Genomic DNA, 13,554 nt, shown 5'->3' on the forward strand with positions numbered 1-13,554 from the left:
ACTCAGCAGGTCAGGCCACATCTGTGGGAAGACATTCTGTTTTTATTTTATTCATATATAAAATGTATTTGCTCCTACTTCTGCTCTTATGACCTATGAACAAACCCCAGTGTGCCTTAGAATATCTACAACTCGACTAGGGCAGCACAGTGGTATAGGTACTGCCTTACAGAAATAGTCCCTTCGGCCAACTTGCCAATTAGCAACATATTAAAGAGAAATCTGACATCTGAGACAGCAAAGTTATCTCATACTGTAATTAGTTCAAAGAAAAATAATGCATATCTTCATTTTAGTTCCTTCAAAACAATGGATTAAGAAAAAAACATAGGCTTGGAAATTAAATTAGTGCAATGGGGACAGGATTATTTTAGGCATGGGTTCATAGCGACAGCAATCAGCAGCGTCTGGGGTTCGACAACTCCCAAGGCCACAGGTGCTGTGAAACGCCACTGACACTACAAACTCCACACACCACACGCGATTATGGAGAATGTCAGCAAAGTTTTGGCTAAGACAGGGAGTGTGCGCTGACTGGGGATTACAAAAGGATTATGAGCCAGAATAAGAAATGTAAGAGTGTCATAAGTGATGGGAGCAGAATTAGGCCATTTGGCCCATCGCGTCTATTCCGCCATTCAATCATGACTGATCCGTCTTTCCTCTCTCAACCCCATTCTCCTGTCTTCTCCCCAGACACCCCCAGACACCCCGTACCAATCAGGAATTTGTCAGTGTCCACCTTAAAAATACCCAGTGACTTGACCTCCACAGCTGACTGTGGCAATGAATTCCACAGATTCATCACCATTGGATTGAAGACGTTCCTCCTCATCTCCTTTCTCAAGATGCATCCTTTTAATCCGAGTCAGATTGGGATGTCAATTAGAGGCCAGCTCAAAGGTCACTCAGAGGTCAAGGCCAGTATCTGGCTCATCAATGATCAAGATCGGTGGGAGGGGAGGGGAGGGGAGGTCGACAGTGCAGACAGATCAGTCCTGGTCTGGGATCTGCTCAGGGATTAGTACTTTAAAAATTGTCATTCACTGGTTGTAGGCACATTCCATGCTCCTCTGACATGTGAGTTATATCACCAGTGCAAGTGTAATTCATGCACTGTCCAGATGAAACCACTCCAGAAATACATACAATGCTGTGTGCTTAACACACAAACAAAGCCATCTATACAAATATCTAGGCCTGAGCCATTAATTCCCTGTTTGCATGAAACTCAAAACCCATTTTAAATTTCAGGCTTAAGTTCAAGTTGATAGGCTTTCTGGCTATTTGGGTGTTATTGTAAAATGCACATGAGGCATTGTGGCAAAAAGTGAGCACTTTCATTCTCTTAGAAATGTCTCGTGGAAGCAAAACGCTGAGAGGAAAAGAAACTGTAGATTTTATATTGTGATCTAATTATCAACCACAATGGCATTAACAATAGAATTTGCTACGAATGGGAATTTTCTTTTCTTTCAGGCCACTGTCGCTGCTTTCGCCGCCAGTGAAGGCCATTCTCACCCTCGTGTGGTGGAATTGCCAAAAACGGAAGAAGGCCTCGGATTTAACGTGATGGGTGGAAAAGAACAAAATTCACCCATCTACATCTCTCGCATAATTCCTGGAGGTGTCGCCGATCGACAAGGGGGCCTAAAGCGCGGTGACCAATTGTTGTCCGTCAATGGAGTGGTAAGTGATTGTCTATGGGGGGGAATTTTAGACTTAAGTGTCAGTAATTTCAGGATAATCAATATTACATTGGCCTGAAATTTAGGACGAGATGTTAGAGATGAACAGTTCATAAGTTTTAGAAAGAACTCCAGATGCTGGAAAAATCGAAGGTAGACAAAAATGCTGGAGAAACTCAGCGGGTGAGGCAGCATCTATGGAGCGAAGGAATAGGTGACGTTTCGGGTCAAGACCCGAAACATCACCTATTCCTTCGCTCCATAGATGCTGCCTCACCCGCTGAGTTTCTCCAGCATTTTTGTCTACCTTCAACAGTACTTAGGTACACACTTGCCTTCTTAAATGTGTGAACTCAGAATCTAATCTGACTTTCAGAGCGTGGAAGGGGAGCACCATGAAAAGGCAGTAGAATTGCTGAAGGCTGCTCAGGACAGTGTGAAACTGGTGGTGCGTTACACACCCAAGGTGCTGGAAGAAATGGAGGCGAGATTCGAGAAACTGCGGACTGCCCGACGCAGGCAACAACAGCAGCTCCTGCTCCAGCAACAACAACAGCAGCAGCAGCAGGTTCAACAAAACCATATGTCATAGGTGAGACCATTTATATTTTATCCCAAGCTCAAAGTTCAAGTACGGAACACAAAGTGCTGGAGTAACTCAGCAGGTCAGGCAGCATCTCGGGACGGCATGGATAGGTGACGGGTTCGGGTCGGGATCCTTCTTCAGACTGATTGGCAAATGAAATTCCTCGTATGTTGCAAAACATACTTAGCTAATGAAGTATTATTGTGATTGTGATTCTAGTCAGGGGACGGGGGAGCAAAAGCTGGGAAAGGGGGGTGGAGGGGCAGGACAAAGCCTGACGAGTGATAGGTGAACATAGGTGAAGGAGGAAAGTACAAATTAAGAACTCGATGTTGAAGGACTTGATTTGATCTAATTGTGGTGCAAACCCATAAGAAGTCCATCAGATTTTTTTTTTTAATTTAATGCTGAACCATCTAAAATATTAGAGCAAAAAATAAGTTTTAGTTCTTCCTGCTGCCTGGTACAGTGAAAATTATTGCAAGGATCATTTTTGGTTGTCTTCACCCGATGGCTGGAGAGTGATTCTTTGAGTCTAAGAGTCTAATGGATATTTACCAAGAAGCAATGTCAAAAGAAAATGCATAGAGCAGCATCAATTGCTCTATTCCTTCCAGATTTTCATCATCCTCTGTTTGAAAAAAGTAACTTGTGGATATACGTGGTGTGGGCCTGAGCTCTGGGTTATCAATGACTGCACTGAAGAATACAACATCTCTAAGAACCATGGTAGCTACATGGTTCTTATAGATGTTGTATTCTTCAGTTGCTCTCCCTGAACAACACCGACCCCTGCTAACATAGGTTCATGATTTAAAACTGAAAAATGTGAATCTCTTTACAAATCTCAGGAGCCATCTGTCAAGTGTGATACACGCACTCGTGTATGTATATATTTAGTATATGACCTAGACATAAATGTAGATGGGTTGGTGAATAATTTTGCTGACGACACAAACATTGGAGGAGTTGCAGATGGTGAGGAAGCCTGTCAGAAGATACAGTGGGATATCGATCAGCTAAAGAAATGGATGGGGAAATGGCAGATGGAGTTTAACCCGAGCAAGTTTGAGGTGTTGCACTTTGGGACGATGAATATAAGGAGAGAGTATACGGTTAATGGCAAGACCTCAAATCAGCATTGACATGTAGAGGGAGCTTGGAGTCTAAGTTCATAGCACACTGAAGATGGGCAACACAGGTAGCTAGGGTGGTAAAGAAGGCATATGGGTTGCTTGCCTTCATTGCTAAGGGCATTGAGTACAAGTCAGGAAGTCATTATGCAGATCTGGATTGACGATGGGAACCTAGAATCCTTTTGTAGGGAGCAACTTTGTAGACACCTGAAAAAGAGGCCGATGGAATCACTTTCCATGTAACCCATAGATCTGTCCCTCAAGCACCTCCTGCCCTTTCCATAGTAAAGTCTGTAAATCTGGAATGGAGACATCATCAGAGACCTTTAGGAATTACCTTGGAAAAGGAAGGATAAAACACAAGAGGAAATAAGCAATACCCTAATTATGTAGGGCAAGTTTTATTTGCAGTCCATGTTTGATGCATTTAGACTTTAGAGATGCAGTGCAGAAACAGGCCCTTCGGCCCACCCTATCTGCACGGACCAGCGTCACACTATACTAGCACTATCCTACACATTAGGGACAATTTACAATTTTACTGAAGCCAATTAACCTACAAACCTGTACGTCTTTGGAGTATGTGAGGTAACCAGAGCACCCGGCGAAAACCCACGCTGTCACAGGGAGAAAGTAGAAATTCCGTACAAACTCCATACAAATAGCACCCGCGGTTAGGATTGAACCTGGGTCACTGGCGCTGTGCCGGCCGGGTTTTCTGTCTTCCTCTGTTGACTGATCTGTTTCCTTTTAGGATCTCACCATCCTTAAGTAGGTCTGGGAGTGGAGTTGAATCTCAGTCCTCAACAATCTTCAGTATCTTATGATATTTTATAAACAGAATGTTTTAAAATTTTCCATGCATTTGCATTTTATGTAACAAAACACCCGTAGCTATTTCACAAAAAGAATGAGCAGTAAATTGAACACCAGGCAGAAAATGAAAGCCAGTGGTAAGTGACTGGAAAGGAAAGGAAGAGAGGAAGCCATCAGGTTTTAGAACAAATGTTGTAGTACGCAGCTGTGAGTCAAAAGTTCTTAATATTAATGATTGCTGTATTATTGGACAATCCATGATAGATCAAAGAAAATAAGGAGAAAGGAACTCTGGAAGGATGAATGGATTAGGAGGAAAAGCTAGTGCAGGGGTGGGGAACCTGTGGCCTTAAGGCCGCATGCGGCCTTCTAGGCCATTAAGTGCGGCCTTTTGAATGAATTCAAATTTGGTAGAAGTAGTGGTAAATGGCAATATACGTTCAGGACCACCTGTTCCGTTGTTTTGCACAACCCACAGGCATTGCCACTTTCATTTTACTGCACATCTTGTATGTGTATGTGACAAATAGACTTGACTTACCTTGACTTGACGACAAGCGATTTCCTGTTGTTCGCAAACAAGGCACAAGGTAGGCAAAAGACGCCATCCACATGATCGCTATATACAAGCCAGGGGCATGCTCGTAACTAGGCAGGGTTAAATCTTCGCCAGCATCCATTCTTATAGAAGGCACAATATTTGTGTGTTGGACCCAGTTTAAAGTGATTCTGTATGAGGTCCAGCTTCTGAGCATCTGAGAGGTTGGCAATAGCTTTAGCAGCTTCCTCATTGGTTGTAGTAGAATTAAGGAGCACTAGACCAAGTGCAGACCCGTTGGGTCTGTTCCCCCAACGTGCGGTTGCGGGGGGGGGGTGGGGGGGGGGGGGGGGGGCATACACATTAACCACCCCCACACACTAACTTCCCCCTCCGCACATGCGCTAACTACTATATTAATGTTATTAATTTGCTCCTATTACCCCATAACCGCCCCCATCTACTGACGCATAGCCACCAACTCACAGGCGTGTCTAGGGGGGGGGGGGGGGGGAGAGTGAGGGCAGAGAGAGAAGGGGAGGAGGGGGAGAACAGGGGGGGGGGGCAGGGAGGGAGGGGGAGGAACAGGGTGAGGGGTGGGGGGGAGAGAGAGAGAGGAGGAGAGAGATGGTGAAAGAGAGAGAGAGACAGAGAGGGGGAGACTGAGGTGAGGACAGATGGAAAGACGTACAGAGGAGAGAGAGAGAGAGAGGAGAGGAGAGAGTGAGAGAGAGGAGGGGAGAGGGAGAGAGAGAGAGAGAGAGAGAGAGAGAGGGGGGAGAGAGAGAGAGAGAGGAGAGAGAGGGGGAGAGAGAGAGGAGGGAGGAGAGAGAGGGGGGGGAGAGAGAGGGAGGAGGGGGGGGGAGATAGAGGGAGAGAGGGAGAGGGTGGGGGGGGGAGAGAGAGGTGGGGGAAGCGAGGGGGAGGGGGGGAGAGAGAGGGAGGTGGGGGGATAGAGGTGGGGGAGAGAGAGGTGGTTGGAGCGGGGGTGGCGTGTATGAGCGGGGGGTGGCGGAGCCAGAATTGCAGGCGATTTCCCACAAAGTGGAAACGCTGATTGTGCTCCGATATTTTAAAATATTCTAGGGATTTTTTCTTACTGTGGGGGAAAAAAGAGGGGTGCGGTCGCACCCAGCGCACCCCCCCCCCCCTTCGGACGGCCATGTAGAAAAGCATGGGAGAAATTGAAGTCAAATGTAATAAAAGCAAGATTAAAATGTCAGCACATAATGATAGAAACAAATGCTATTGATGTTTTTAATGTGAATATATTTGAATGAGATTTAATCCACTTCTGACAGTGGAAGCAGGCAATCTAAAGCAACCGATCAAGTTTGAATGGTTGGACAAGAACAACAAAATCTAATTTAGTCATAGTTGGCAACTGAACAGGGAGTAGAGTTGAGAACTTTTGGCAGGAAACAAATTGCATGGCTTGGTCCACACTATAACATTGGACCCAACTATTACAAATATTCCATGTTGGGAGGTATCCATCTGATGAATATCAGGGACCAATTCTGTTCTATGTTAAAAAATGTTAATAATATTAATGCATTCTCTTTTAATTTCTATTTTGAAAATATTTTAATGACTTCCACTACGTTGCTTTTTCAATGCAGATTCGTTGCAAGTAGATTTTCAACTTTATACTTCAAAGCATCTTCAAAAATAGGATTTTAATGAGCTAAAAAAATCTGCCACATTGCATTTCAATTCATTCCTCATTTGTTTATGAACAACAAAAGTCTTCAGTAGCTACCTTATCTGGTAATCGAAGAATTCCGGTATCTTGATTCATTCCAAGCACTGGGAAAGAAAATATATACTTCCACTGTCAGAAGTGGATTAAATCTCATTCAAATATATTCATACTTCTGTATTGCAAGCTCTGTGTTACCAAAATAGATTGTTATTTATAACATTTCTAGCTGATGATGTGTGGAATAATATTTAGGAAGTCAGCCAAATCTGCCAATCTCAAAACTACTTAAATGTGAATACAAAGTCATAATATAAATTAAGAATGTCTGCGCACACACACACACACACACACACACGAAAACACGCGCACACACACACACGCACACACATGTCTGCACACACACACACACACACACACACACACACACACACACACACACACACATACACACACACGCACACACGCACACGCACACACACACACGACAATTTATAAATACATATTCTACACATAGTAGTGACCATTGGAGCAATCTCAAGTGGTCAAGTCCAGTTGTGTAAAACAACATAGATACATAGAAAATATGTGCAGGAGTAGATCATTTGACCTGTTGAGACTGCACCGCCATTCATTGTGATCATGGCTGATCATCCACAATCAGTAGCCCAGGCCTGCCTTCTCCACATATATCCCTTGATTCCACTAGTCCATAGAGCTCTATCTAACTCTCTTTTAAATTCATCCAGTGAATTGGCCTCTACTGCCTTCTGTGGCAGGGAATTCCACAAATTCACATCTTTCTGGATGAAAACGTTTTTTCTCATCTCAATTTTAAATGGCCTCCCCTTTATTCTTAGACTATGGCCCCTGTTTCTGGACTCCCCCAACATTGGGAACATTTTTCCTGCATCTAGCTTGTCCTTTTATAATTGTATACGTTTCTATTAGATCCCCTCCCATCCTTCTAAATTCCAGTGAATACATACTTATTTTGTACAACATACTCTTTTGGTAGAAACAAAGAACTGCACCAAAGATAAACACACACATGGTGCTGGAGTAATTTAGTGGGTCTGGCAACATCGTAAGTCTTTTGCTGGTTTATACCAAAGATAGACACATAGTACTGGAATATACCAAATGCCGCCTGGCCCATTGTTACTCCAGTACTGTGTCTAAATTATATTGTGTCATTTTGTATTTGCCTGGTCAGTTGAACAGAATTATATGAAGCTCAAATTAATATTTGTCTTATTTTAAAGTTTGGAGTATTTTCTAATATCTTTCTCTAGATTATTAATGTTAGATCATATCAATTATTATTATATTCAATAATTATTTTTATGTTAATACTACTTGTTTGTAATTAATGTGACTTTTACATGCGTTATCTTATTTGTGGCAGATTGGTGCTTCGACAATGTGACTTCAAGCTTCCATACTTAAAAGGTCATTTTATAAAGCCGTGAAAATGTGTTATGGTTTCAGAAACTGTTTCCATAGTGAAATCAATCCAATAGAATTAATGAGTTATCTTAAATCATTTGAAAGGGATCAAGAGCAGGAGATGAAGTGTGCAATTTAATGGCTGTTTTAATTACATTCCACCGTGCATATGTACCAAAAGATTATCATGAAGCAAAACAAACGTTTCTTTAAAAAAAGTGATTATTGAAGTGGGTTTAATCATAGCGAGAAGATTTGCGGGTGGTCTGTTTTCTTTTTGCCTTTATGCACAAATCAAAAAGATTTTCAAAACAGCACAAAATTGGAAAAGCAAATGGTGTATTAGACCTATAAGCAAGCAAGGGAGTAGGACAGGAAAATATTGCTGGAATTAATTATAATATTTCCTTACTAAAGAAAGAACGTACTTGCAAAGTACTGCCAATCTGAAATAAAAGCTAAACTTGGAAATACTCAGCTTAAGTGGAGGGCATTGTGAAGACAGAAACAAAGTTATTTCAGGTCAATATCCTTGTCAGAACTGAAACTTATATTTGCCTTAGAAATGGTGGAACAAATGTTTACCAGATTGATTAATGAGATATGAGGTCTAGGCCATGAGAATAGATTAAGTAGAATGGACGGGCTCAGGAAAAGTGTATAGCAGAGGGATCTAGGAGTGCAGTTCTATAGTTCTTTGAAGGTGGCATCACAGGTAGATGGGGTGGTCAGAAAAGTTTTTGGCACATTGGCCTTCATCAGTCAGAGTATTGAGTATAGAAGTTGGGAGGACATATTGAAATTATATAAGATGTTGGTGAAGCCGCTTTTAGAATATTGTGTTCAGTTCTGGGCACCATATTATAATAAAGATGCTATTATGTTGGAAAGGGTGCAGACAAGATTGAGAAGGATGTTGCCATGACCCGAGGGTCTGAGCTTTAGGGAGAGGTTGCGCAGGCTGGGATTTTATTCCCTGCAGCGCAGGGGGATAAGGGATAATCTTATATATGTAAAATCATGAGAAGAATAGATCGGAAAGGACGCACAGAGTCTCTTGCCCAGAGTAGGGGAATCGAGAACCAGATTTAAGGTAAAGGAGGATTTACTTTATAGGAAACTGAGGGGTAACTTTTTCACGCAGTGGGTGGTGGGTATACGGAACGAGCTGCCGGAAGAGATATTTGAGACAGGGACTATTGCAACGTTTAAGAAGCAATTAGACAGGTACATGGGTAGGACAGGTTTAGAAGGGTATGAGTCAATCACAGGCAAGAGGGAGTAGTGTAGACGGGACATGTTGGTTGGTGTGGGCAAGCTGGGCCGAGGGGCCTGTTTCCACACTGTATGACCCCATGACTCTATGACTGAGATGAGGAGAAATGTCTTAATTCAAGTGGCTATAAATCCTTGGCATTCTCTATCAGAGGCTGAGGGAACTCAGTTAATAAAAGTGGGACCAATAGAGCTTTGAGCTGTCAGGGATTCAGGGGAGTGAGAAGGTCAGGACAGTGGAATTAATGTCAATGGTTATGATCTTGCTGATAGGCACCAAGGTTGTGTTACCTCCTTTTTCTTATGTCTTTTAACATCCAAGGTAATGAACCTAATCCAGGTCACACATACAATAGTAAAACCTCCTCCAAAACAAACTATGTGAGATACTTCTAATCTACCCATTTTCTGTTGGCTAGGTTAAAGTTGTCCCACCCCGTAACATTACTTTGGATATATATTTGGATGTCAACAGTAATTTGATTCAAAATCAGGTTTGTCTGAGATGTCTTGCACAGCGTAGAGATCTGTAACAATTGTCCATGTATTGACCTCAAAATATTCGAGTTAGTGGTGTGTCATAAAACTCTGATAAGTTGGCATTCTTGGTGGTGATGCCAAGTTAGCAGATTTCCCAGTCTATTGGATGTTAACCAATTTATATTTCAAATTAAAAAAACATATAACATATGCTTAATGTGCTTAATACATATTTGAGTGAACCCAGTGAGTGTAAAGCAATGGGAATCTATCTGGTGAATGTTAAGGGAGCACAGAAGGGCCTGGTGAATTTCAACATGCAGGTTTCAATTTGGTAATCTATCTTAAATATATAAGCACTCTAGTCCATAAGCAGACCGACCCATGTTCTCAACCCTGACCTCAGCTCCAGTGCACACTCCCAGGAATACACAGCTGAAGTCATGAGTATGCACAGAGTAGGTCTGTGAGCACATGGTATACTCACGAGTTAAGACAAATGCCAAACCATCAGCATGTACAAACAATGGGATTCTGGATTATTGGAGTTTTCAACACAAGCACAGCACAGCTTTCAAGGAGGGAGAATAAACTAAATTTATGCTATAAATGAAAGTACTGTTTCAGAACTCAAGATATTTTTCTAAAAAATACATATAGTTTCTAAAAAATAAACACTTTTGAAAAGTTAAATTTTGTTTGGCTACATTGAAATTAAAATTAAATAATCTTGCAGAAAAATATTTAATCAAGCACTATACTCAAGGCCAGAGGAGGTAGTTGAGGCAAGTACTATAACAACATTTAAAAGACATGTTGACATGGATAGGAAATGTTTAGAAGGATATGGGCCAAACACGTCTTGGTTGGCATAAGCCAGTTAGGCCGAAGGGCCTGTTTCCATACACTACGACAATATGACTGTTCTTTTATTTATGCTTTCAGATTTGTGAAGAAGGAATTTCCCATTTCTTGGTGATGAAAGCTGCCAATTTAACAGATGATACTGCAATTAATAGTAATACTGTGGGAAGAACAATAACCTTCAGATACAGTAGATTCTTTGTGAAGATGTGTATATAAATTCTCCAAACCCTGATATATTGTGTACATCATGCTGTAAATGATTGTGAAGTTTTAGCTAAGCTTAGCGCAGCTTAGAACAAAATGGCACAAGGTTTTTTTGACAAGTAATTAAATACAATACAATAATCTGCTGCGAGTCATAGTAACTGTTACAAGTTAGAATTCTTCTTTTAAATGAGAGATTCTAACTTAGCAAACAGAATATGGACCGAGTTTTTTTTCCATTTAAAGACATCTATATTGGCGTGTAAATGTTTGTCTTGGATATAATTACAATGCTATAAAATAAGCTTGTTTTCAAATAATATTTCTTAAGAGAATTCCAAAGAAATATCAGATTTTGAAATTATAATTATTTTTCACATATTAATGTAAGATTTTATTTTTCCAATCAGTCTCCAGTTTATTAAAAGTCTTGTGCCTAATCGTAAAAGCCAAGTTCAAGCTATCTTGTGAAACATATTTGGACATGCCATTTTAATGTCGTTTAAAGGAAGTATGAGTTAACACGTTAATTGTCTCAATAAAGTAAGTCTGTTGTATTGATTATTCAACCAACTCTCTCCAATTCCTCCACCTCTTCAACTGAATGATGTGAAACACAAATGATAAATCATCCTTAAACGAGATTCCTTCCCTTTGGCCTGATTATCAGTTTCAACAACAAATATTGCAAAACTCCATTTGAAGCAGTTCTCTTTCTTCATGTTCCTTTGAGCCTCAGTTTACTAGTTCGTGAAGTTGGGCCTATATCTTATTACTGCAAATGTTATGTAGAGACTATGCAGCTTTTTATAGAAACATTTATCATTGCTAGATGTGTAATGGAAAGTTTACATATTTGGGTGTAACGGTGCAAGGAACCAAATCAAAACATCAAATGTCCACTGATTCGTGGGATACTGAATTGAAAAAAATATATTCACAAAGAATATTGAACATAAATAAATAAAGAAAGCATTAATCAAGTGCAGAAATACAAATCTAACCACACAAAAATCTTCTTTATATATTAGATTGCTCGAGTTGAATGGATTCACTGTTCACTAAATTGATAGGTGCACAGAATCGGCTGAACTAGCATTCCACAGATGCATTCCTTTGTTATTTTCTTCTGGGCTGCCAATTGAGAACAAGCAGATGCCTATCCTGAAAAATTGTATTTCTGTTAAACTTAATAATTTGGGCTGTTTACTGTGCTAGTGACATCTACACTGGCAGATTTAATTAGTTAGTGTGTTGCTATTAGCTAATAGCTTATTCAGCAATATTTAAAAAAATATTTTAAGAAACAGCTTTGAAAAGAACATTTCTCGAAAGTACGGTGGCACAGTGGTAGTGTTGCTGCCTTACAGCGCTTTCATCACCAGTGACCAGGTTCGATGCTGACTAGGGGTGCTGTATGTATGGAGTTTGTATGTTCTCCTCGTGACCGTGTGGGTTTTCTCCGAGATCTTTGGTCTCCTCCCACACTCCAAAGACGTACAGGTTTGTAGGTTAATTGGCTTGGGTTTGTTTACTTGGTATAGGTGTAAATTGTCCCTAGTGTGTTTAGGCTTGTGTTAATGTGCGGGGATTGCTGGTCGGTGCGGACTCGGTAGGCCAAAGGGCCTGTTTCCACACTGTATCTCTAAACTAAACAATGCCGCTGTTTTATGAAGGGGAACAAATATAATGAGTGGCAAAAAACCTACTCAAAGATTAAAAAAGACAGAGTGATGGAGTTACGCAGCGAGTCAGGCAGCATCTCTGCAGCACATGCGTTGGTGACATTTCGGATTGAGGTCCTACTTCACACCCTACTTAAAGATAAATCCTGCATGACAGACATATTTAATGTGAGATGTTTTTTGTAAACGGATCTAATTTTAGGTTCCTTTGATTAATATCAAACTCTCTATGTTTCCAAAGGAAATTTGTTCTCCTCCCTCCTGTACAAGTCCAATGAAAGACCAAAGCAATTTTCTCACAGCTAGATCACCTACAGACCTGACGTTACACACATTTTTACTGCAGCATTCAACCTTCAGAAAGAAGAAAGCATTCATTTTGTTGTGGATGGAATCTGCTGTAAAGTGTGACATTTTTATTTCTGCATGGTCCTACAGTTAGGCAGAAAAGATTCATACATTTCCTGATATCATATAGAGATATATCTGTGCAAATCCCAAAATATATGTACAATTCTATCAGTTTGAAATTTGCATTTCATTTTGATTGTACAGAATTGTTTAAATTCACATGATGAAGATGAACAATTGTGCTTCATTTTTTAAAATTTGGTTTTCCTTTCCAAACTTGGATTTAGTTAGAAATGAATATTCCTAACCTAGTACTGGCCTATCAATGTGTATGTAAATGATTACAGTTTTCTGTTGTTTTATGTAATCCATAAAGTATTTGATGCAAATGTGTGATGTGTATCTCAAATAAAAAATCTAATTTTGTAGTGTTTTTATTATTTCATTTTCTGTGTATGATAAAACTTTAGCTAGTTATAAATAACTGTATTAATTTCTAAAATGAATTAGAATTTTTGATGGCTCCATTGGTATCCCCGTGTCTATTTGCTTTTTTGATTCCTGTTTTGCAAAGAGCCAGTTGTTTCAGTTTATTATAATAAGAAATTGCACTGCACAAAATAACACTGCATTTTTGCTTTTATCACTTAGAAATACTAGTACCTGTACCTATAAAAGCAATGTCAAATTCTGTTTAAAAGTGTACAATGGTGATATACAAAGTGTGTTTAACCATTAGGGAAGACCAATTGATCACTGTGTGTTGCACCAACCATT

General features: G+C 40.4%; 1 protein-coding gene across 4 annotated transcripts in view; it reads left to right on the forward strand.

Moving 5' to 3' along the window:
- The window catches only part of lin7a (lin-7 homolog A (C. elegans)), a 68,043-nt gene extending 54,833 nt beyond the window's left edge, over positions 1-13,210 (forward strand). For 3 of the 4 annotated variants that reach the window (XM_055650770.1, XM_055650772.1, XM_055650773.1), the window contains 3 exons: positions 1,480-1,689; positions 2,065-2,280; positions 10,616-13,210. In XM_055650770.1, coding sequence (XP_055506745.1) covers positions 1,480-1,689; positions 2,065-2,280 — 426 coding nt within the window. In that variant the 3' untranslated portion in view covers positions 10,616-13,210. The remainder of the gene's footprint in view (positions 1-1,479; positions 1,690-2,064; positions 2,281-10,615) is intronic. The other variant, XM_055650771.1, reaches the window with a different exon arrangement.
- Positions 13,211-13,554: the final 344 nt, after the last annotated feature.

The sequence above is a fragment of the Leucoraja erinacea genome, chromosome 19, assembly GCF_028641065.1.
Source record: "Leucoraja erinacea ecotype New England chromosome 19, Leri_hhj_1, whole genome shotgun sequence".
Taxonomy (NCBI): Eukaryota; Metazoa; Chordata; class Chondrichthyes; order Rajiformes; family Rajidae; genus Leucoraja; species Leucoraja erinaceus.